The 24591-nt window shown below is 41.6% G+C and overlaps 1 protein-coding gene across 2 annotated transcripts in view; it reads right to left on the minus strand.

Annotated features, from left to right (window-relative positions):
- Positions 1 to 549: 549 nt before the first annotated feature.
- Positions 550 to 24591, minus strand: part of GCH1 (GTP cyclohydrolase 1) — a 76357-nt gene continuing 52315 nt past the window's right edge. Inside the window, exons 4-6 of one of the 2 annotated variants that reach the window (XR_007153257.1) lie at positions 3321 to 3471; positions 2485 to 2648; positions 550 to 616 (exon numbers count right to left, since the gene is read on the minus strand). Coding sequence is in view for 1 of the 2 variants with exons in the window: in XM_047863954.1 (XP_047719910.1) it covers positions 2634 to 2648; positions 3321 to 3471 (166 nt within the window). In the remaining variant the exon portion in view is untranslated. Of the gene's footprint in view, positions 617 to 2334; positions 2649 to 3320; positions 3472 to 24591 lie in introns of those variants that run through there. The other variant, XM_047863954.1, reaches the window with a different exon arrangement.

The raw sequence follows: 24591 nt of genomic DNA on the forward strand, positions 1-24591 counted from the left end.
AAGAAAAGAAGGGAACGGTTAGAGATGACATAAGATTGTCCATATTGGTACCTGTTAGAGCTGGGCTGTAAATACTCAGGGGGTTGTGATATTATTCTAATTACTTTTGTACATGTTTCAACATTTCCACAATAAAAGGTGAAAGGTGGAGGAAGAAGACACATGTGGAGGGCTTGGTGAAAACACAGCTCCTCAGGTCCCTACCCAAGGGGTGCTGAGTGAAGGTTAAGAGCCCAGGTATCTGCTTTCATCAAGCTCCCCATGCACACTGAGGCCTTAGCATTGGAGCCCTGAGCCAGGTGGGGCTGGGTGGTGAGGGCAGAGAGGGGAGATCTTGGCGGGAAGAGAGGGTGTCCCTCGAGCACCCTTGCAAAGGCACCTCTGTTGTCAGCCACCATTTAGGCTACACTCACCTGTCAGTGCCAGGAATATGAATCGCCTCAGGCTCAGCCTTTTCATTCCCGCCCTGCATCACTGTCAAGATCACAATAAGAAGAGTGGCAGAATCTACTCGAGGAGCCAGTTCAATCTTTATTAAAATCTTTTTTGTGCACAATGTTCCCAATTTGTTCCTTTGTCCCTGGTATCTGGAATCCCACAGCTTCTGATATTTGTCCTGCAGACGGAATAAGTTTGACTGACACACCGTGGTGGTGGAAAAGTAGCATTCATATCCTGAAAATCTTTTCCATCCCGTAAGAAACATCATCCCCATAGCAAGCCTGCTGCGTTTGGCCCTCCTCTTAGGGGCTCGGCCTCTGCCGCCAGCTTGGATGACCCCCACGGAAGGCTTTTAGCATGGCTAGCAGAGATGTTGGCAGCCCAAGCCAGGACAATATCATGGCTTCTCTGACAGGCCCAGAATTCAACTGAAAGTTAAATCCAACTGAACTTAACTCATGCTTGTGACCTAGAAGGGGTCTTCACTCTGTGTTGCCTTCAGCCCCAGGGTGGGCAGAGGTGCCTCACAGCTTCAGGGTCCATGCACCTCCCCCAACCCTTCAGCCAAAGCATCTATCTCCCTCTGCTTTATTTACTGGGTGTCTAGGTATGGCCTTCGTTATTTTTAAAGTTCTGCTTCTTAAAAAAAAAAAAGATATATATATACACACACATATATATATACATATATACATGTGTATATATATATATATATATATATATATATATATATATATATGGAGTGCCTGGGTGGCTCAGTTGGTTGAGCATCTGACTTCAGCTCAGGTCATGAGTTTGAGCCTGCTTCAGATTCTGTGTCTCCCTCTCTCTCTGCCCCTCCCCTGCTCATGCTGTCTCTCCCCCTCTCTCTTTCTCTGAAATAAACAAATGTTAAAGTTAAAATAGATAGATAGATAGATACATAGATAGATTGATTGATTTTTTTCTTGAAGTTTGGAAAGCACTGACTTTGCTGTAAGGGAAAGAATGGAAAATGAGGCTGGAGAGATGATACAGTTAGAACTGGGGGGGGGATATAAAGTGGTACAACCATGTTGGACAACAGTTGGCAGTTTTTTTTAACATTAAACAGGGGTGCCTGGGTGGCTCAGTCAGTTGAGTTTTGATTTTGGCTCAGGTTATAATCCCAGGGTCATAGTATTGAGCCCCATGTAGGATTGAGATTCTCTCTCTCCCTCCCTCTGCCCTTCTTCCCAGCTCGTGCACTCTCTCTCTCTCTTAAAAAAAAAAAAAAAAAAAGTTAAACGAACACCATGTAATCATGCCAGTCTACTCCTAGGAATTTGCCCAGTGGAAAGAGTCAATGGTGAGGAGGGTTTGAGTCTGGACACCTCAAAAGTCCTCAAAAGTCCTAATCATCCAGTAGGAGCCATGACCCATTCCCTGGGGCTGTAGACACTCGCAGAGGCAGGATGACTTGGACCCAACCCTTGTGCAACCAGGACGCTTTTGCATGGAAATCTTCCCATGGATAATGCCCATCTTCACATAGACAACCACGGAGTTCTGAGGGTCAGGCCCAGCCCAGGTGAGGGAATTCCTATGAATGTGAACATCTTTTAAGGTGATGGAGAAGATTGTCACAGGACAAGCCCTGCTGTGAAAGTAACCTGTTCCCTGCGTTGTAAATTGAAAACTGCAAAGGTAGCTTGCAATTATAAGCATTTATAATAAAAATAATAATAGGCATGATAACAGGCTTCTATTGAGCCGTCACCTGGATCCAAGAACTTAATTTGCTATTAACTCTACAGATATCATCTGATTCAGTAATTCCAACAATGCTATAGTCTTCCCATTTTACAAATGAAGAAACTGCAGTTCAGAGAGTTTAAGTAACTGGCCCAAGTTGACACAGCTGATAAGTGGCAAGGCCAAGAGTTAGAGGACAGCATTCACTCTTTTAATTCTTGGGGACCCGTGTGAGAAGTGACTTCTCTGCTGCCTTCAATATAATTGAAGAGATTAATGAAATTCTCAAGGTCAACTTTTACACTTTGACCCACTGTTGTATAAACTCACAGGCCTGGTTATTTCTCCATCAGCCCCGTCCAGAAGTAGACAGAACAACAGTCCTCACACTCTTCACCATGTCCTCAGCAAAGCCATGGAGGTGTAAAGCGGGGATTCATTGGATCCTTGCCAGGAGACAGCGACATCATGTAACCACCCTAGGCTGCCTCCATCTGTGATGTCCAATAGGGATGGTCATTACTACTACCGTCATCATAATAGTTAACATGCATGGCTTGTTCACTCTGTGCTCTAAGTGCTCTTTCTTTTTTAAAGGTATTAACTCAGTTAATCACACAATTCCTTGAGATGGATACTATTATTACCTCATTTTACAAGTGAGAACTAAGGTCAGGAGAGTCTAATCATGCAGCAAAGATAATAGCTCTCAAGTAAAAGGGTCTCCCATCCCAGTTACACACAGACCCTGGGACAGAAAACAAGGCCTTGACATCTCCAAGTGGAGTGGGAGCTAAGCATCCAATGGCACCTATAGTGGTCCCCCCTCTTATCCATGGGGGACATGTTCCAAGGCCCCCCAGGGAATGACTAGAAGCACATATAGTACCAATCCCTATAGACACTATGTTTTTTTTTCTTGTACATACATACCTATGATAAAATTTAATTTATAAATTAGGCATAGTAAGAGTCACATAGTAAGAGTCACAACAACTAATAACAAAATAGAATTATAATAATAGACTGCAATAAAAGTTACATGAATGTGACCTGTCTCAAAATATCTTATGATTTTTGTCTTCCAAATCCATCCCTGGAACTTCTGACTGAAATGAATGACATGAAAGTCCATTTTCGTACTGCGAAAGGAGCACTGTACTCACCCTTCTTCCTCCCTTTGTGATGACATGAGATGATAAAACGCTTCCATGAAGAGATGAAATAAGGTGAATGACGCAGGTGTTGTGATGTAGTGTTAGGCTACTAGTGACCTTCTGACAATCTGCTTCCAGACCTTGGTTGACCAGTGGGTACCTGAAATCACAGGAAGCATAACCACAGATAAGGAGGACTACTATACTGTGGCATGACTATGATTTTTACTCTGCCCACCATTGTTCCACAGCGCCCCTATCAGGCCTGAGGGTCCATGCCTGACCCCTTAAACACATGCTACCTCGGCTTATAAAACACACATTCCTTCTTCCTCTCCATGTATGTTATAAAACTGCCCCTCCCATGAGCCTCAGCAGTTGTTCAAATCCTGACTAAAAAATTGAAATTCAATAAACCTCTGGAAAATATCTTACATTATGAAGATCAAGTCAGATTTGCAAGAAAATACAAGACAAAGAAAAATCAGTTTCAGTGTGATTAATAATAAATGCTGGCACACCACTAAGTTCAACCAAATGCCTCTAGATTCTTCCAAGAGGCAGTTCTCTTCAAGGCAGCCAACTGTTGTGCCACCAGCCCTCCCAAATCCTCTCCTCTGTGCATTCAACACCAAAAGACCCAAGTCCTTTCACAGCGAGGAGGACTGATGTAAAACCCTGTCGTGATGTTCTAACAGTCTTAGCCTTTAACTCTCAAGGATCTGTGGAGAGTACAGGATTATGATCTCCAAAGAGTTTAGAGCTTGCCTGTGCCAAACCTGTTTTTTCCACTGTGAAAATCTTCATCTCTGTGGCATTATGTCACCTTGCAGAGCCCTTTTTGTAAACTGACTACATTTAGCTTTGGCCAAGTTACTTTGGAGTCCAAATCCACAGTGAAAGATCTATTTGAATTCTTCTCAGTTTCTAGCTCCTCAGAAATGATAGGCATTCATGTTTCATTCTCCTGCCTGTTGCCTCTTTGGGCTTATTTATGACTATTTTGGATTCTGAGAAAAGGAAATTATACATAAAACCTCCACTCTTTCCCACATTCCTGGTAACAAGGCAGTTTCTCTCACACCTCAGCGGCTCTTCTGGGAACACCCGCCAGTTTGCGATGATGGACGGGCCATTCTAGCCCAGCCTTCACAAGAGCCTGCTTCAGCTGGAGGGAAGCCAGCATCACCTCAGATTTCACCACCTTCCAGGCTTTCACCACCCCCCCACCCCAGCCATTCGTTTTCTCCCCAAAAACTTGGTTATTGAAACTGGCAAAATACCTCATGATTTTGTCTTCTAGATCCACCCTGGACCTTCACACAAGAATGAATTGCATGAAAGTCATTTTTGTATCATGAAAGGAGCATGGCACATCAATATGTCCTCAAAGCCCAGCCATGCCACCCCAGGATTGCTGGTCCTCTCAACATGTTGCATATTACAGATTACAGATCTGATCCAGAGTGTACCCTCTGCCTTTAATGCGCCTCCCAAATCCGGCTCCCCTGCTGTGACCTCTCTCCTCACCTAGCCCTGTGAGTTTGCATACCTAGAAACAGTAGAAGCCTGGTATTCATACACAGCTGGTTCTCAACTACCTCCTGGGCAGACACAAAATAACAACAATGACACCAAACACTCGAGTTACTCCGTCATATAAGGAAATAGACACCATAAAGCAAAATGAAAGATATTCAATATGTGATTATCTGCATGAATGAGGGGAAGAAAAAGGGGAATGACTGGAGGTATAGGATATCAATCCATTAGTGAGCCATGCACCCTGTCTATATCAAGACACCTCCCCATGCCTCTTGTGTTCCACGTCATGCTCCGTCAGGTTCTGACCTACAGGAGGCCTGGAGGAGAAGATACCCTCAGATTAGAAGACCCACTCAGGGATGATTGAAAACACACTTAGGAAGATTGGTTTTAGGCTCTGAAGTCTAATAGCGACCACTTTAACTACCCTCAGCTCCCTGGCAGCATGCCCCAATTTTATCTTCCTAAGTGGTAACTAACAACAGTTTTAAACTCCATCATCTAGAAGCAGGGGAGCACAAAATACCCCCGCCAGCCAATTAATGGCAAGGAGAATGTTTAACCTCACACATTCCACGATATTAAAATTAACAAGGAGAAGCTCATTTTTCACCTATTAAATTGGCAAATATGTTTTAAATTGCAATAAAAGGCATCTATACACAGCTGGTCAGTAATATGTATACCCTTTCAGGAAAATAGTTTGGCAATATCAAAGTCTTTTAAAAATGTGCTAACCTTTGACATACCTCAAGGATGTCCCTTACGTCAATGATTATAACGACAAAAAAAGGACTGGAATCAACCTAAATATCCCATAATAGGGAACAGGCTGAATAAACCAGAATGTGTCCATATAAAAAATGACAGGCAATCAAAATGATGATGTAGAATACTTTAATGGCATGGGAATGCCAATACAGTGTTAATGAGAAAAGCAGGTAGCAAAATATTATGATCCCATTTTGAAATATATACATTATATACATATGTAAATGTGTGTATATATGTACGTGAATAGACAAAATCCTGAACGAGATGTTTCAGAAGGTTAGTAGTGGTATTCTGTGGGTTAATGATGGGTTATGAGTGGTTTTTAATTTTTTTTGATGTGCTGTTCTGTATTTTCAGCATTTTCCACCATGAATCTGCAATAAACCATCAGAATTTTATATATTTTTTTATTTTAGAGAGTGCACAAGCACTTAAAAAAAGATACATAAGTTATTAAATATTTGAAGATAGTTAATAATTTATTGAAGTCAGAAAAATTAATATATAAAATCTATAAAGGTGGAATTAGGAATTAGGTTTCAAAGGATTTAGAAAGAATTCCTCATAAAAGTTTTTAATATTACATTCCTTGCTAAACTGAGACTTGGAGGGCCTTTGGTATTTCACCCCTGACCAACTGCCTTGATAAATCAGTCAACAGGAGCACATGAAATTGTGGATAGACAGGAGATGCATATTCATTCCCTCTTAACCAAACGTAGCAAAAAGCACCATGTTTCCTACTAAGAAAGAGAATCTTAAGCAGTCTCCATGCTCAGTGCAGAGCCTGACATTGGGCTCGATTCCACGTCCCCAGGATCATGACCTGAGCTGAAATCAAGAGTTGGACCCTCAACTGACTAAGCCACTCAGGCACCCCTATCATCAGAATTTTGTAAAACGCTATCACTTTAAAGGTGCATCATCATCTATAAGGTGCTGACCAGTCTTCACTTTGAAGGAAAGGAAGAAAAAGTGGGGACCCTAGACTTAGCCAGGATGTTTCAACAGTGGTGGAGATAGAAGCAATTCTGAATGAGGTGGGGCTGTCCCCCAAACACAAGGCTGCTGCACCAACGTGCCGCTATCTTAGGTGGGAGTGGTGCCTTCTGAGGTCCTTGGAGAATCAGGATGTCCTGAGGTTGTTCTTGTCCTGTGCTAGGAACCTGCCAGTGGAGGCAGTGGTCTCCCTTTCCCTGGGAAACCTAATCCAGACTGTATACCAGCTCAGAGAATTCAGATAGAGTTGAAGGCCTCAGAAATGGGCAAGTACATAGCCATGCAGACACATGTGCTTAGCAACTCACTGGTCATCCAGAGGAAGGCAAGCAGAGCTATAGAGGCACTCAGCGTGGGGCCAGCTCACTCTCTGGAAGTCTTTCTGGCAGCAGGACCAATACAAGTCATAAAAGAACGATCCAAAGAAACACATCTACTAGACCAAGTGACAGCCCTCCAGAGAAAGGGGCACTGTTTAAATATGGTCTTCAAATAGAAATAGTGTTAAAGGGGACACAAATCATACAGCTCTTGATTTAACTTACTATGCAACAAATTAGTAGTGAAAACATTTGGCAAAAATAAAGACTTATATGAAAATTAACCAATAAGACCCAAGCACCATGTCACATTCACATGAAAACAAATCACAGCTCACAGCTACACAAGGTTTGCAAAGCACTACAAAATGAGATATGTTGGTGGTTTAATGATTAAATATCATTATCTACACCTGACTATTTGTTAAAACCAAAGACTGGTCTGAAATATGACCCCTGCTTGTTCAAGTGTTTCCTGAGTGATATATAAAGGTGAGGTCACATATCACTCACGTGGAGGTGGACAGGGATGTCCCAGTCAGATCAATGGCCAGCTGGGGTAGTCCCACAGATTAGTCTCATTCTAACAGAGCACAGCTCTTTCCCAGGGAAATGGGTCCATGCCTATCAAAAAAATGGAAAGAAGGGAATATGGAAAGTTTGGTTTGGAGACATCTCTTATCTGAAAGTCTTTGTCCCATCTGGGCACAGCCATGTCTCATACCACACAACAAATGCCAGAAGAAATTCTCCACTTTCTTCTGCTTAGTGAGGATCAGGACTGGCTAGATCAGATTATCAAGAGCTACCAGAGGATGGAACTCAGATCTTACCTCACACCCGCACAGGTCAAACACACCCACTGGACAGCAGGCATCTCCCTCCAGTGGCCTATAAGCTCTACCCACTTCTCACCAACCAGAAATATGTGAGGCTCACACAACCTGAATGAGTCTTGAAAAATAATCCGCAGCATTGTGAAGACAATGTGATTGAAGATACTAATTAAATAGGAATTCGCTCTCTCACCCCTTCCCGGGAGCCCAGATCAGAGAAGATGGAGGGACTCCTTTTAGAGAGGGAGCTTGTAGAGGGCTCATGGGCTCCAGATGCCTCAACCCCCTGACCACACTTCACCACCCAGCAGAGATACTAAGTTACAGAAGAGCCACACTGGGGTGATGATACACATGCTAAATCCTTACCCGTGTGAACTAAGGGGGCCACGGAACTACTGTCTCATTCCCTGGATTTATGCCCTCAAGCTTTACACTTGGTGGGTCCATGAGGAGCCAAAACCTAAAATGGACAAAGATGGCCCAGGGCAGAGGGGTTCAGGAAGGCAAGCTGGCTTCCTGCCCCTCACTTTCACTAGCCACAAGACTATAGATTTCCAACAGAGACCCATATACAAACACACATACACCCATACACACACACATACGCACACACATGCACACACATAGCATCTAGAAGGGAAATTCTCTCTTTTGCTTATAACCAAGTAACCTCATTTTCTGACCTTAAAAAAATAACAGTTTCTCTGAAGGTCTCAAACCTTATTAGCCACAGTGGGAAATGATGCTTGAATGGGGCTGTGATGGTCTCAGCCTCCGGTGTCTGTGTATGCAGCCATATTACTTAGCAACACCATAGCCGTTTAGGTTTAATTTCCTAGCTTGCCTGATAAGGAGGCTGCAAATGTAATTTGTGATGCTGCAAGCTGGGCAAACTCACTGGGCTATTAGATGAGTCACTGGGTGATCCAGGCCACTATGCCGAGCTCTGCGGAAGAAGAGAAATGAACCCTGATCTGTGGGGCTGATAGCGCTCAGGCGGACACAATTTTCTAAGTGTCTCGGAGCTGTGCCTCCTTCCCTCCTGCTTTCTGGTTTGGTGCCATTATTTATTAAGGGAAGCTTCACTCACCTCTCAACCCCTGTTAGAATCATCCTCCAGCTTTCTGAAATCCTCCTGGCAAGAGCTGCAAACTCACAGCCCTGCAAGACCAGACAGATAATAACACCAACAACAATAAACCAAGCGTTTTTGAATACTTAGTTGATAACCATGTATTCTAGTTGCTTTACATGAGTTATGTCTGTTAATTTTCCTAATAACCCCAGGAGGTAAGTACTACTGTTATTCCTAGTTTCAAATGAGGAGACCGGGATTGAGAGAGGGTGGCAAGCAGCTATAAAATAATAGGGAATGGGCTGGGGGCACCCTGCCAAAGGGGCTAGCTGTCATCCAGGGCCAACCAGCCCTCACCTGGACTGCCAGAACTTCCACTTTCCTAAAAGAAGCAGGAAATCCATATTTTTATATAAAATCCCATTGGTTCTAAATATCAACTAATTGAATTGAGTTACTTATTAAGTAACTGTGAGAACCAAACCACACATGTCCACCAGCCAGATTCAGCCCAGGGCCTACCAATTTGCAACATCTTCCTCATTACAACAAGTAGACATATTCATCCATAAATACACTGCAATTTTTATCTTTGCTTTCATGAGCCACTGGTGTCTCACCCCTTTGGTCACCGTCACTTTGGCTGTATCCTTTCTAGAGCCTCAGTGGTAACTCCATTCTTCCAGTTGCTCGTGCTGGGTCTTAGAGTCATCCTTGCCTCCTTCCCTTCTCCCACACCCCACATGCAATCTGTCAGCAGGTCTTGTCAGCTCTACTTGAATATGCATCCATAATCCCTCCACTTCTCAAAACCTACCATGACCACCCTGGTTCAAGCCACTCTCAGCTGTCTTCCCTGGACATCATGAGCCACTGGCTACACCCAGCTTTTCCCACCTACTCCATTCTTACCAGACTAACCTAGCTGCTCCTGTAAAACCTAAGTCAGATCCTGCCCTTTCTCAACACCCCACAATGGCTCAGTAAAAGCCAATGATTTAAATGACCCACATAGCCCTTCAAACGCAAACCCACTGGCCCCCACTCTCCTGCACTACCTGCCCAGCAGACACACTGCTTCCTCCTTCATGCACTCCCACCTGGGCCCTGGGTGCTCACTGCTCCCTCAGAGTCTCTCTCCCCAGGTATCCTCTTGGCTCTCACCTTCTCTCTGCTCTGTTCAATTGCCAGCCAATTAGAAAGATCTTCCTGGGGGCACCTGAGTGGCTCAGTCGGTTAACTGGCCAACTCTTGGTTTCAGCTCAGGTCATAATCTCACAATTCGTGGAATAGAGCCCCGCGTTGGGCTCTGTGCTGACAGTGCAGAGCCTGCTTGGGATTCTCCCTTCCCCTCTGCCCCTTCCCTGCTCGTGTGCTCTTTCTCTCCCTCTCAAAAATAAATAAACACTTAAAAAAAAAAAAGATCTTCCTGGACCACTTATCCTAAATAGTAATCTGTCCATTCCTCTGCCTCAACATTTTATCATTACTGCATGCCATATGTTATCGCTTTGTGCTGTCTCCACTCCCATAGAATGCACCCTCCACAAAAATAAGGGATGTGTTTTCTTCTCTGCTCTATTCCTGGTGTCTACAACCATGCCTGGCACATACCCAAAATTCATTAAGTGTCTGTTGAATGAATGAAGAAATGAACAGTCCATACAACAGGCCCTTAGGATAGACTTCTCCATTCTCTGATGGCCACACATGACTTAGCCTCATCTTCTCTTTAGTCTGTATGCACCTCAGGCACAGAAGGCCTCCCCACTAGCTGTTATCAACTCCACCACCTCCACCATGGCCACTCGTTAACAATATGAGCTCAGTAAGATGCCATATTGATTGCTGGCTGAAAACTCAAAGAGATAGTCATTGCTCTTGCCCACCTTCTATGAGGAATAGTAACTTGTGATTGTGAGCATCTTGCTGGATGGAAGGAAAACTCATGGCAGTGATGAATTCTGTAATTAGTCTTGATGAGACATGGCAGGCTTTGGGTGAGGGTGATTCATTTTAATTAATGATAAGACTGCATAAAAGTGTTTTACCCATTTATCTACAGAATTTGTTGGCTTTATTTTTATTTCTCTATTTATTTGAAAGCCCATATATCCTAGGAAGGTAGATATGGTTCAGTCCTTAATATTTCTTTCACATAAACAGAAAGAGAGTAATATAGGCCTGTGGTTCCCTCTCGATCCAGATCCTCTGGAAAGTCTGGACAGAGCTGCAATGATTGGCTCAGGTCCCCTCGCCATGGACCTCGGGGCTCTCCTGCACCCATCATGGCATAGTCAACCCTCCACAAGATCCAGATGCACCTCCTTCTAGGGAAGGGCCCATCCTGATTAGCCACAGGTGATGACCCGGATATGTATCCTTCCTTGGCCACCAAACACCCCAGCTCAACAAAGAGAGTAAGCCAGGATGCCAGATGACCCTCCCCAGATCTGAAGCTTACTTGGGAAGGAAGCATAGCCAAGAAGCCAAGACATACACATGCATGGATAGAAGAGCTTCATCTCTGGCAGTTCTGACACTAAGGCTGTTGGGAGAGGATCTAGGAGGCTGTACAGAGGCATCACCCAGGGCACCCAGATGCCCATGGCGTCTAAGCCATGTGGGGAGAAGATGGACTTGGCACATGGAAAAGGCATTACTACTTGACCCCTTTCTCTGTTTCCCATAGTCTTGCTCTCTCCACATCTTTTCTTTGCTGTCTCAGAACTCTCAATTCAATGTATTTCCTTGAATGTGTGTTAAAAAGGTCTCACTTCTGGCATACATGGCCTGCCTGTCATCACTACCTTGTCACCCCCAGATACCTTTCTGAGGATATTATCATGGGGGTTGTCCACAGCCTTGCCTCCTCTGCCAGCCTGCCAAAATCAAGCCTGCAATTGTCAGGTGACTTCCCTTGTGCCTCCCCCCTCTCAAAGAGGGAGTATCCTTTCTTTTGGAGGAACGGGTAGTGGGAGGGAGAGAGCAATGTTGGGGAAGAGCTTGAATTATGGAGGGGATTGTTCTGGGGCTGCTGAAGGCATGATGGATATTGTAGATGAAGGCAAGAGGTTTTGTCATTTTTTTTCTGTGGTTTATGGAAAGGAATCCTCTTGACAGTTTTGAAGAAGGCTAAGCAATGGACTTCAGCTGCTTTGGGGTTGCCTTTGGCTCCTGGACAGTATTTCTTTTACCACATTACCCTCCGCTTGGGCCCAGGCTTTGAAAGGGTTACAAGCAGATTTAGATCCTCACTATGGGATGTTCAAGAAGAAAGGTTTGTCATCTACCCTGCCACTAACAGCTGTATGACCTGGGACAAGTCACTTGAACTAGTGTCTTTATCTACAAAATGAGTGACTTGAAGGGAATAAACTCTGAGAACATATCAGCTCCTAAAACATGATATTTGAAAGTTCTATTCGAGGAATGATGATGATGATGATGACCTAGCATTTACTGCACTTCCATTATATGCCAAAAATTTTAAAAGCACCATCTTAAGAAAAAAGGCCTGGGGCGCCTGGGTGGCGCAGTCGGTTAAGCGTCCGACTTCAGCCAGGTCACGATCTTGCGGTCCGTGAGTTCGAGCCCCGCGTCAGGCTCTGGGCTGATGGCTCAGAGCCTGGAGCCTGTTTCTGATTCTGTGTCTCCCTCTCTCTCTGCCCCTCCCCCGTTCATGCTCTGTCTCTCTCTGTCCCAAAAATAAATAAACGTTGAAAAAAAAAATTTAAAGAAAAAAGGCCTAAAGTTTTTATTCTGGGTACCATAATCACATGAGAAGATGAAAGCCTTTCAGAGTGATGCCCCGCTCCTGGGGCTGGGAATGGGACCCCTGAGCAAAGCACAACGTGATAATTATCTCCCCAGTTATTGTTCCACCATGAATTCAAATGCAGAGACCCCTTGGCCCACAGAACCTTTGGACCACACAATATCCAGGGGGGGTTGGAGGATACACAGGCCAACTTACTTTTTATTGCATGTTTTGATGCTATTGACTCAGGATTACTTGGGGGTTCTGCATTCAAGATTCTGTTTTTTTTCCAGGTTACTAGTCTGGCCACTGAATCCTTGCTGCAGAAACTGCCATCCAGCATGGACTTGTCCAGGGCCCCATCCCCAGAGGGGCTGGGATAAGAAACAAGGCAGGCAGGAAGCCTCTACTGTTTGGGATACTGGAGTAGGAAGCAGTTGGGTTAACAGTCTCAGGTAGGAGAATGCAGGTCAGACTCAGCTGCTATCTTCAAGTAAGGATAGGGCCCTTTTGAATTTAATCTTGGCAATTTTACAAAAGTATGCAGAATCATATAGTGAACTTCTATTCATTACCCAGCTTCACCATTTGTCAACGATTCACTGATCTTGTTTCATGTATCCCAACCCTTGCCCCTGCCCTACCCCACCCCCCACCACAGTATTTAAACACAGATCTCAGACAGGAAGCCATCTCACTCAAGAATGCACATCCTTGGTCCCCGCTCCACACCCATACATCATTGATTTTGTCTGCATTCTATCCTCTTTCCTATATCTTGCCCACAGGTCATACCTAAAATAAATAAGCTCTAGCCCCCTCTTCCTTCTTCTCTTCTCCTTCCCTGCCCCGTCAACAATCCCCTTCAGACCTGTAGCCTGCAACCTCTCCTGAGAGACTGATTCTTTTCTTTAACATGGGGGTTCGATCAAGACTCCCCACCTGATATGCTATTTCAAAGAGGCACATGCACCCCAATGTTTATAGCAGCACTATCAATAGCCAAGTATGGAAAGAGCCCAAACGTCCATCGATGGATGAATGGATAAAGAAAATGTGGTATATGTATATACAATGGGATATTACTTGGCAATCAAAAAGAATGAAATCTTGCCATTTGCAACTATGTGGATGGAACTAGAGGGTGTTATACTAAGCAAAATTAGTCAGTCAGAGAAAGACAAATATCATATGACTTCAGTCATATGGGGACTTTAAGACACAGAACAGATGAACACAAGGGAAGGGAAACAAAAAGAATATAAAAACAGGGAGGGGGACAAAACATAAGAGACTCAAAAATATGGAGAACAAATAGAAGGTTACTGGAGGGGTTGTGGAAGGGGGGATAGGCTAAATGGGTAAGGGGCACTAAGGAATCTACCCCTGAAATTATTGTTGTACCATATGCTAACTAACTTGGATGTAAATTTAAAAAATAATAATAATAAGACTCCCTACCTGAGAAAGTAATTCCCTCAGCTCCTCATCCACAGTAGACATGACTCCCTTTGTCTCACTTTCCCTTTATGGCCATCCTCAAAGAAAAATCTATGGGGCACCTGGGTGACTCAGTCAGTTAAACGGCCAGCTCTTAATTTTGGTCAGGTCATGATCACACAGTCATGATACGGAACCCTTTGTTGGGTTCCATGCTGGTGCATGGAGCCTGCTTAAGATTCTCTCTCTCCCTCTGCCCTTCCCCCACTCACTCACATGCCATGCTCTCTCAGAAAAAAGAAAAAAAAATTAAGTCTAAACTTGCAGTTTATACTTCCTCTCTTCCCATTCACTCCTCAGGCAGCTTTGGCAGTCATTTCCACATACTGAATCCAATGGGTACTTCTCCAGTGTTGTCCTGCTTACCCTGATGGGTTTGCCTACCTACCAATGTAATATAAGTTTATTGTGTTCAATCTGGAAAAGAGAGAAGGCAAATAGGAAAACTTAAGTGAGTACTGAATAAATAATATATGAATACTAAAATAGTATTTTCTATTATTCATTTTGATGTAGCTGTCACCAGTGGTTTTTTTATATATAAATTTTTTATATTTTAACAGCTGCATGGTATTCTATCACATGGTCATGCCATGATTTAGTCCTTGTTGCTGGATATTTAAGTTATTTCAACTTTTAAATATGAACAATTCTAGGATAAACATCCTCATAGATACATTCACCTTTTACATACATCTACCTTGATTTCCTCACATTCTCTCTTTCTGGAAAACCCATCTGGACATTGAGCACACCCATCTCTCATGGTTCTCTGAGTCTAACTATGGATGGTCTTTGGGAAAGTTCACATCTCTCCAGTGTCCTCACTGTGCTCTCTCTTGGCTGACTCAGCTCCAGGTACAACTTGAGCAGCCACTGGTCTGCAGTTGACTTTCACCTCTCTGCCTCCCGCTCAGACCTCACTCTTAAACTTTCATTTCTAGACATCTGCACTTGGGTGTCCCACAGGGATCTCAATGATGATGACTAACTGAAGGCTCTACTGCCCACCCTTCCCCTACCCCGAATACCCCCAAATGCCCATTTCTCTTATTATAATCTCAGTGATCAGTACTACTGTAATTCTCAGACACCCAAGCCCCAAAACTGGGGACTGTCCCACATTAATTGTCTTCAGTCATTTGCAAACAAACTGTTCAGGTTCTACCTCTCAAATTCTTCTGCTGTCTGCTTTTCTCAGACTCCACTGCCACTGATCTAGATTGGGCTTCATTATCCCCCCTAAATTAATGCAGTGGTCCCCTAGGCTGTCTGTCCTCCAACTCTGATTACAAACCACACTTCTCTGCTTAAAATCCTTCCACTAGCTTTCCAGAGCTTCAGGATCAGGCCCTGGGCAAAGCATATAGGCAGGGTCTTCTGTGGCCTAGCCCCTGTCCACCTCTTTGACCTTCTTTCTCCATTACTCCCCTGTCCATTGTGGGCTCTACATATATTAGTGCTCTTTATCCAAGTGTTTCCCATATTTCTCCATATTATCTCTCACTACACTTAAGGACAGGGCAGTCTTACTCATCTTTGCACTCCAATACACAACACGGTTAAACCAAAGGGAACAGTCATGTATGAGAAGATCTGGGTCTCCCTCATCAATACCAACTGTAGGTGACAAGGAAGGGGGCTGTGGTGCTGTCTCCAGGGCAGCCTTGTCAGGGCACACAGGACCTTGCTCCCAGGAACCACCTGGTCTGGTAACCCATGAGCGGAGATAGGGCCTGATATCCATGAAGCCTCCTTGATACCCAACCCCTCAGAAGCTTCTGGAGCTAGGGTGCCAGCTCTCCTGGAACAAAGAACCCAGGCTTCTATACCATGGCCTCCTTCCTGTATTATTTCTATCTCTGGTAGTGAAATTTCCAGCAATGAAGTACTCACTGAAATATAGCTTCATTCACAGGGATGTTTCTATAATCTAAACAGTAAAAATAAATGAGAATAGGGAAGAAGGAGAGGAGAAAAGGAGGCCAAGAGGATTTTAAAGCCTTCTATGGGATCATTTCCATAGTTATAAATGCTGGGAAACTGACGCTCACCTACTTCAGGTTAAATTCCTCTTTGCAGCCCATATGGTTGCAGCTCCTTGCTGTTCATGGGAGAGAACCACACAAATGTGTTAGATCTAGAGCCGGGGTCTGCAAATTCTAGCCTGCTAGCCAAATCCTGCCCACACCTCCTTTTGTAAAGTCTACGAGGTACAAATGTTTTTTATATTTAAAAACTTTTTTAAATGTTTATTTATTTTTGAGAGTAAAGAGCACGAGTAGGAGAGGGACAGAGATATAGAGAGACACAGAATCCGAAGCAGGCTCCAGGCTCTGTGCTAACACAGGACTCGAACCCATGAACCCCAAGATCATGACCTGAGCTGAAGTTAGACACTCAACCGACTGAGCCACCTAGGAGCCCCTGGTTTTTATATTTTTTAATGATTAACAGACAAAAAAGAAGGTTTTATTACATATAAAAATTATATGAGATTCAGTTTTCAGTGTCCATAAATATAGTTAAATTGGAACATAGCCAGGGCTCCTGGATGGCTCAGTTGGTTAAGCATCCAACTCTGAATTTCGGCTAAGGTCATGGTCTCATGGTCTTAAGATGGAGCCCTGCGTGGGGCTCTGCACTGAGTGTGGAGTTTGCTTGAGATTGTCTCTCTCCCTCTCCCTCTGCCCCTCCCCGGCTTGCACGTGCGCATGCTCTCTTTCTCTTTAAAAATAAAAAATAAAAAAATGAATTGGAACACAGCCATATCTATTCATTTACATATTGCCTTATGGCAGCTTTCACACTACAATGGCAAAGTTCAGCAGTTGCAACAGAAACCACCATGATCTGCCAAGTCTAAAATATTTCCTATCAGTCACTTTGCAGAAAAAGTTTTGCAATCCCTGATCTAGCGTACCAAAAGGACTGAGAATTACAGAGAAATAAAGATGCAAAAATTCAGATGAAAGCAATGATTTCTTTATTTCATCCAAGAATTCACATACTTTATCTTTATCCTTTTTTCCCCCAAAACTTACTTCAGCTGTAACGTTCAAAGATATTTCAAATAGTCGTTACAGACCCTATACTTACCTTTTTTCTCTTGGCTCCATATACGCAGATAAAGATGTATATATATATATATATATATATATATATATATATATATTTTAAAGATATATATTTTTAACTTTGAACAAAAGAAGTACAGGCACACGATTTTTTAAAAAGTCAAAAAGTGACAGGTTTACAATTTAAGCAAGAGTCGACCCCACCTCCCCATTTACAAACAACGTCTTAAAAGTGGTTCACCTGTATCTCCTTGTAGTAACTTAACTAAAAAATGTGCTTAATTGCTCTTTCTTGATTGTTCAAGTTAGATGTTATCTAAACTGTGTCGTCACAAATGAAGATAGAGGTTATCTTACAACTTTTAGTTAACTCAGTAATCAGTGTTTACTTTATGACTGTGTAAATATTTCTCACCACAGAGACAAGTAGCATTCCATGGTTACGTTTCTCACATCCATATTTTTGTTTTCTTCCATGTTTTTAAAAGCTAAGAGGGGGAACTCTGTGTCCCAATACTGTCAGAAATTCTAGGTCTCCAATAATGATCTTCCCCAAACTCAGTACACTGCAAATTATCAGAGCAATTACATATCTATAAAACAGATTATGAAACACAGATGTTGCTTAAAAAATAAACAGTCTGTTCAGAATTACAGGCACTCAGGTCTGCACTCCCCTTCCATGTCACAATACCTCATGTGGCTTTTACATAAGAGTTTTGGCCCTTTGCTTTCAATCCTAAAAGAAAAGAGTAAGAAGAGTAAGGAGGACAAGTCTGCATTGCTCACTTCATCTGCTTACAGAACATGTTATTGAAGAACCACTGCCCCCAGACTTCCCTGTTCCAGCCTCTAAAACTGAAAGTAAATCAAAGAGGCCAGGACTCCCAGTCCACGAGCTATTTTCTTAGAATTCGATGTTAACTTACAACTTTAAAGGTTCTCAACAAGAACCACCTGAGTTACCTGCCTAATCCCAGAACTTTCTTCAGTGTGAGACCAAGACATTAAGGTGGACAGGGATCAAAAATCTAATCCACCTCCAGGTGGAAGGACTCTAAAAATCACAATCCAAACCTCAAATGATCACTTCACATACTTTGGGTTGAGAGCTGACTTATAAGCAAGAACTTTCTTGTTACAAACAATGCTGAAATGAATAAACCTTGTACACAAACAACACTTTGACACATACACAAATACATGTAAAGGATAAATTCTCAAAAGTAGAATTGTTGGGGTAAAAAAAAAAAAATATATATATATATATATATAGTTGTTTCCAATGACATATAGAGGATCTTTCAGAATTTGATCTTTTTTGCTTATACTCAATATGATTTCTAGATCTATATTGTTCAGGACTACATGGTTACAATTAAATTGCATTTTCTATGCATCGTGTATACTCACTTCTCTAGGCTAATTAGGGAATGATTTATCATAGATTGCATTTCTAACCCCAGCACCTCCCCATGTTATATTTGCCTGAGGACAGTCCCTTCTAATGCCACCTGTTTATATCATCTACCCCCCACCCCTATTCTCTATATCCCTTCAATTTCAAATTCATCCATGTAGTGCTGTTTATAATCTCCTCAATTCCAAGCTCAGCAATGCTCTTACTTTTGCAGAAACAGTGGGTTATAATAAAGGTAGCTCCACACTGATTCACTATAGACCAGTAATTCTGACCCAACAAAAGGAGACATCAGGCCATGGTGTGTGCCATGATGATTTGGAGTACCCTGACCAGTAACAAGGAGAAAGAATATGATCATTTCTCAGAAAGAAACTGAGAGGGCCCCTCCTCTCAGAGATTATCTCCTCTCAAAGAAAATAAAATTATTTTCATTCAACTGTACTTAGAAAAGGTAAGTATCTTTTGACTTAGATCAAATCCCTTTTAGAAATAATTTTAGCAAAAGTCTTCCAGTCTGTCTTTAGACAGAAAGCCACATTAAACAAAATATGATTGCCTCAACCACATGAGCAGAGTAGTTAGTACCAGCTTTGTTAAAGATAGAAGTCTGAATGCTTATTGCATTTGGCAGTTTAGTGATTTGATTTTTGCTGAAAATAACATTTTGAAGTATTGGACAACCAGAGAAATTAAAGAAACGTCTGTCCCATATCCTCTAGGAGAACATTGGCCATAATCTTTGAGACCCAATTTGATAATAAATGTATTACGACTTTAACACAAAGGTAGAACAATGAAAATAGTGTTCACTTAGGAATATATTACATTTTTAAAATGATACTCAATGTTGGTAATACTTTGTCTGGAAGCAATCTGGAATATTTACCAAAAATCTTTGTGTGTGTGTGTGTGTGTGTGTGTGTGTGTGCGCGCGCGCACATACGCGCTTAAATTTCCTCCTGAGAACAGTTTTCCAATAACCTCAAAACACACCCTTTCACTTACAAACAATTGATGTACTAATCACAAATCATTCTCATCTATTTATTAGCTAGTTTCAGTAAAGCCATACATAATCCAAGGTCTTTCTTTACAATGTCCTAGTGTTTTTATTATTATTTTAACAAGATGAACTGTGGTTTCGTATACTGTCATTAGAAAGGACTAAAGATCACAAGCATACTGAAATGCCGAACTCAGATCTCAAGAGTTTTTTTTTTTTTTAATGTGAAGATGTGGGATGTGAGATTATAATAAAACAATACAATGGACCCTTGTGCTGTTAGAACTGTTTACTTATCTTGACCCTGTGGAAGTGGATACCAAACCAAATGTTCATTATTAAAACTTAATACAAATACACACACACACACACACACACACACACACACACACACACACATGAGTACAAGCAAAACTGGGAAAATCTGAATAAGATTAGTGAATTGTATCAATGTCAGTATCCTGGTTATGATATTGTATGATAGTTTTGTTCAATTTAGCATTGAGGGAAACCATTGCAAAGTATATAAGGGATCTCTGTGCAATGTTTTTCACAATAGCATGTAGACCTACAACTGTCTCAAGAAAATATTCTGTTTAAAAATGTGAATCTGGGGCACCTGGGTGGCTCAGTCAGTTGGGCATCCAACTTTGGCTCAGGTCATGATCTCATGGCTTGTGGGTTTGGGCTCTGCATTAGGCTCTATGCTGACAGCTTGGAGCCTAGAGACTGCTTCAGATTCTGTGTCTCCCTCTCTCTCTGCCCCTCACCCTACTCACATTCTATCTCCCTCTCTCAAAAACAAATAAACATTAAAAAAAATTTAATAAAAAAATAAAAATATGAATCTGCCAAGATAAATGAAGTGCAAAGGTGCCCCTAGGTAAAAGAAGAAATTAATCTGTGTACTATTTACTAGGAGACAGTTACATATAAAGGGATAACTATATATGTAGAGGTTGGGAGGTGTCATGACTAGTTCAAGTGAGGTCATCCATTTTTGTTAAGAGAGGGGAAGAGGGGAAAAGGGGGAGTGACTTTTTGTTCTAGTAAATCCATATCTAGAACCTTATTCTTGGGAAATAGAAATGTTTACTATAGCATTATTTATAATAATAAAAAACTGGAAACAATCTATAAGTTCTTCATTATAAATTTGAGCAATACATGATGATATTTCCATCATGGAATGTCACATAACCATTTAAACAAAGTTGTAAGATACGAAGAGAGGGAAAGGCTATGTGTACTTTACGGTATCTAAAGAATTAGACAGTTACATGGGGATAACGAGGAGGCAAAGACTGGCAGAGTATATATCAAAGTGTTAATAATGAACACTAAAAAGAAATTTGAGACAATCTGAGAAAAGGTCAATGCAGAATGGGTATGATATTAAGTAATCATTGTAGATTTTTGTTGGGTGTAGTAATGCGTGTGTGTTTTAAGTGCTTCCTTGCCCTTTATTCATTGGTGTTACATATTGAAGTAAATACAAATGAAATGAAATGATGTCTGGACAAATTTGTTCTAAATGATCCAGGAGTGTATATATATTATTTTTACAACTTTAAAATAAATGTTAAGAGTAGTTATCCCTGGGCTGTGTGATTATAGGTAACTAGTCCTTTTCTTTATACCTTCCTATATTTTCTAAGTTGTCTATGATGATCAACTAAAAAAATCAGGGGGAAAAAGTAAGATATATTTAGAAAAATCAGACCAGAGAATTAAGTTATTTATACACGGGTAATTGCAGCACTAATTATATTAATCTGGAGACAGTCCCTTTTAAGGGGCAATTTACCTTTAGACTTATCAGCTGAGTGGTTGCAGATGCCCTTAACTGTGGATGGTGGAACCGATTGCTCACAGCTCGCAGAAGGATCCATGCAGCTGCTTTTCTGTCCAAATCACCTGGACTTGGGCCCAGTGGCTTCCTGATGTGTCCCATGGCTCTGAACAGATCTATCTTAGACTAGTGGTTCTCAACCAGAGGAACCCACCAAAATAACCAAGGGCAGTTTTTTTTTTTTTTTTTTTTCAAAATACAAATACCAAGTAAGTCTTCATAGGGTAGAGACACATGTATTGTCTAACAGTTCCCCAGGCAATTCTGATTCAAATAAGCAAACTAATATATATTAAATGTAGTATAGGAATAATTCTCTGTGTGTATTAACTTGCTTACATACGCCTTAAATATTTTTGGAATTATAAGTAAGAAGGTAGTAAAAACCAGTCATTTGGGGGAGGGGAACTGGGTGGTTGGGGACAGACTTTTCACTGTGTTTTTGAATTGTATGCAAATGAATGCATTCGCTATTCAAAAATGGTGACAAGTGGGGAGAAAAAATTTTAAGAGCCTCTGCTTTAAACACTCAGCTCATCAGAAGCACTTTTCGTTGCTAAAGTGGTCAAACTTCTGTAAAGTGGACACATTTTTTGGCTGAAATTTTTGCTAAAAAAAGTTTCCAAAAAAGCATCTAATGTTGACCTAAGAACACTACAAATAATAATCTTAATGGATCTCACATTCTGATAGTTACAGAAACCACTCACCACTTTAGAGCGACACATTTTACCATTAAAAGTACAAACAGCCTCCATGGAGGAAAGAGGGTTTTCAATTTACAATAATAGTAAAGCATTTCATAAAATATCCCTGGTAGTAACTATTGTCTGGCTTACTCACGGGCAGAAGTAAAAGTAAGCTTTTCCTTAATATCATTTGTGCTGTTTGAATTTTGTTCTAAGTACATGTGTTACCAGTATAAAAAAAAAATTTTTTTTAAATGTGAGCATTTAAGACCGTATGACCAGATGAAACAATACACGTAGCCAATTCACAACCCTATCTTTGCACTTTTGAGTTCAAAGGACAAGGCCAATTTACATTTTCAAAAATCAGATTCCAATTCAAAACAATGGGGGCTCAGCGTTACAGAGGTCACCTGGAAAAGATTAACTAGCTACACTGATGAGCTGTTACGAGTAATCTAATGGCCTGAGCCCATTGACTAATAGAAAGACCAACAGATGGAGCAACAAGATAGGAACCTCTGTTCTTTAATCCAGTGGCAGTGATGCAAGTCATTTAATCTTCCTAGAGCCCAAACTTGCTCACCGATAAAATAGAAATGTTCTTTATTCAAGAAGACTGTCAAGAAAATAATACTGTGGGAAGTTCTATTGAATGTTTACCCCACTTTAAAAGAGCACCTTGGGGATGCCTGGGTAGCTCAGTCAGTTGAGCATCTGACTTCGGCTCAGGTCATGATCTCACAGTTCATGGCATTTGAGCCCTGCATCGGGCTCTGTGCAGACAGCTGGGAACCTGGAGCCTGCTTCAGATTCTGTCTCCCTCTCTCTCTCTGCCTCTCCCCCATTCACTCTGTCTCTCTCTCTCTCAAAAATAAATGAACATTTTTAAAATAGATAGATAGATAGATAGATAGATAGATAGATAAGCAAGCACCTTGTAGGAGCACCTGAGTGGCTAGTCAGTTAAGTGTCTGATGCTCAGGTCATGATCTCCCAGGTTCCTTAGTTTGATCCCTGCATGGGGCTGTCTGATGTCAGCACAGAGCCTGCTTCAGATCCTCTGCCTCCCTCTCTCTCTCCCTCCCCAATGTGCATGTGCTCTCACTCTCTCTCACTCAAAATAAACAAACATTAAAAGAAAAAAAAACAAGCATCTAGTAACAACTTTTCCAGATTTAACATTGGGTACACATGCACATGTGCACATCACACAGTGTTAAATCTGGAAAATTCTTCTTCCATCCCCCCAAAATTAAAATACAGGGAACAAATGATCAGTTTTCAAAACTCAGGGTTTCACCTTGATTTAAATGTTTTTTTTACAGTGCTCTAGTTAAAAAGGTCATGAGAATTTATTGTTGACCTATCTATACTTCAAATGCATAAGACCCTTTTTATTTTATAATTATTTTCTAAATATTAAGTTTATGTGGAAAATTCTGTTAAAATATTCAAGGATTGACATAAAAAAAATCAATCTCCTCTTACCCCTTCATTGTGAGGTGATTTTGACAACTGCTAAGCAAGAAAAGGTCAAATTAGATTTGAATAAGGACTTCAAGTTCACATGCTCCTAGGTCACAGTGAATCAACTTTCAGGAGAATCAACTTTCAATCCAGAAATGAGAAATGAGAAATTTTGCTCTGAGATTAGTTGTCCTTGGTTAAAGTTACTTTCCAAATAACCAATATGAAATAATCCTGTGGTTCCTGCTAGTTGTTTTAAATTGATTAAAAAAAAAAATTTTTTTTAACGTTTATTTATTTTTGAGACAGAGACAGAGCATGAACAGGGGAGGGTCAGAGGGAGGGAGACACAGAATCTGAAACAGGCTCTGGGCTCTGAGCCATCAGCCCAGAGCCCGACGCGGGGCTCGAACTCACGGACTGCAAGATCATGACCTGAGCTGAAGTTGGCCGCCCAACCGACTGAGCCACCCAGGCACCCCAAAATTGATTTTTTTTTAATTTACTAACTTTTCTGTCTCTTTTCAGTTTATCCCTAGGTTGTAGATGTGAAATGACCCTCCAAAGAGAAAAGTCTCCACAAAGAAATTTACCAGTTAAGATAGGATATGACTGAAAAAATTAGTATCATCACACATATAATGGGAAACCCCACAAAAAGACAAACTAGAAAGAAAAATATCCCATTGGTCTATTCACTCAGCACATTTTCAGATAAGAAAAAATCCAGGAAAAAAAGAGGGAGAAGAAACTCATCCTAAAATGAGAAGAAAATCAACAAAGCAGAAGTGTGACAGCCTCAGAGGAAGTTTTCACACATGCCCAGGCATTTCATTCCAGACTCCCCTCAACACAGCCTTCTCTGCACTGACCAACAGCCAAACCACATCTCTCTGGGCAGCACAGTCAGTTCCAGAAGTTAAAGGATTTCTCAAAAGGTCAGGGTTGTGGACA

Source organism: Prionailurus viverrinus, chromosome B3 (assembly GCF_022837055.1).
Source record: "Prionailurus viverrinus isolate Anna chromosome B3, UM_Priviv_1.0, whole genome shotgun sequence".
In the NCBI taxonomy this organism is placed as follows: domain Eukaryota; kingdom Metazoa; phylum Chordata; class Mammalia; order Carnivora; family Felidae; genus Prionailurus; species Prionailurus viverrinus.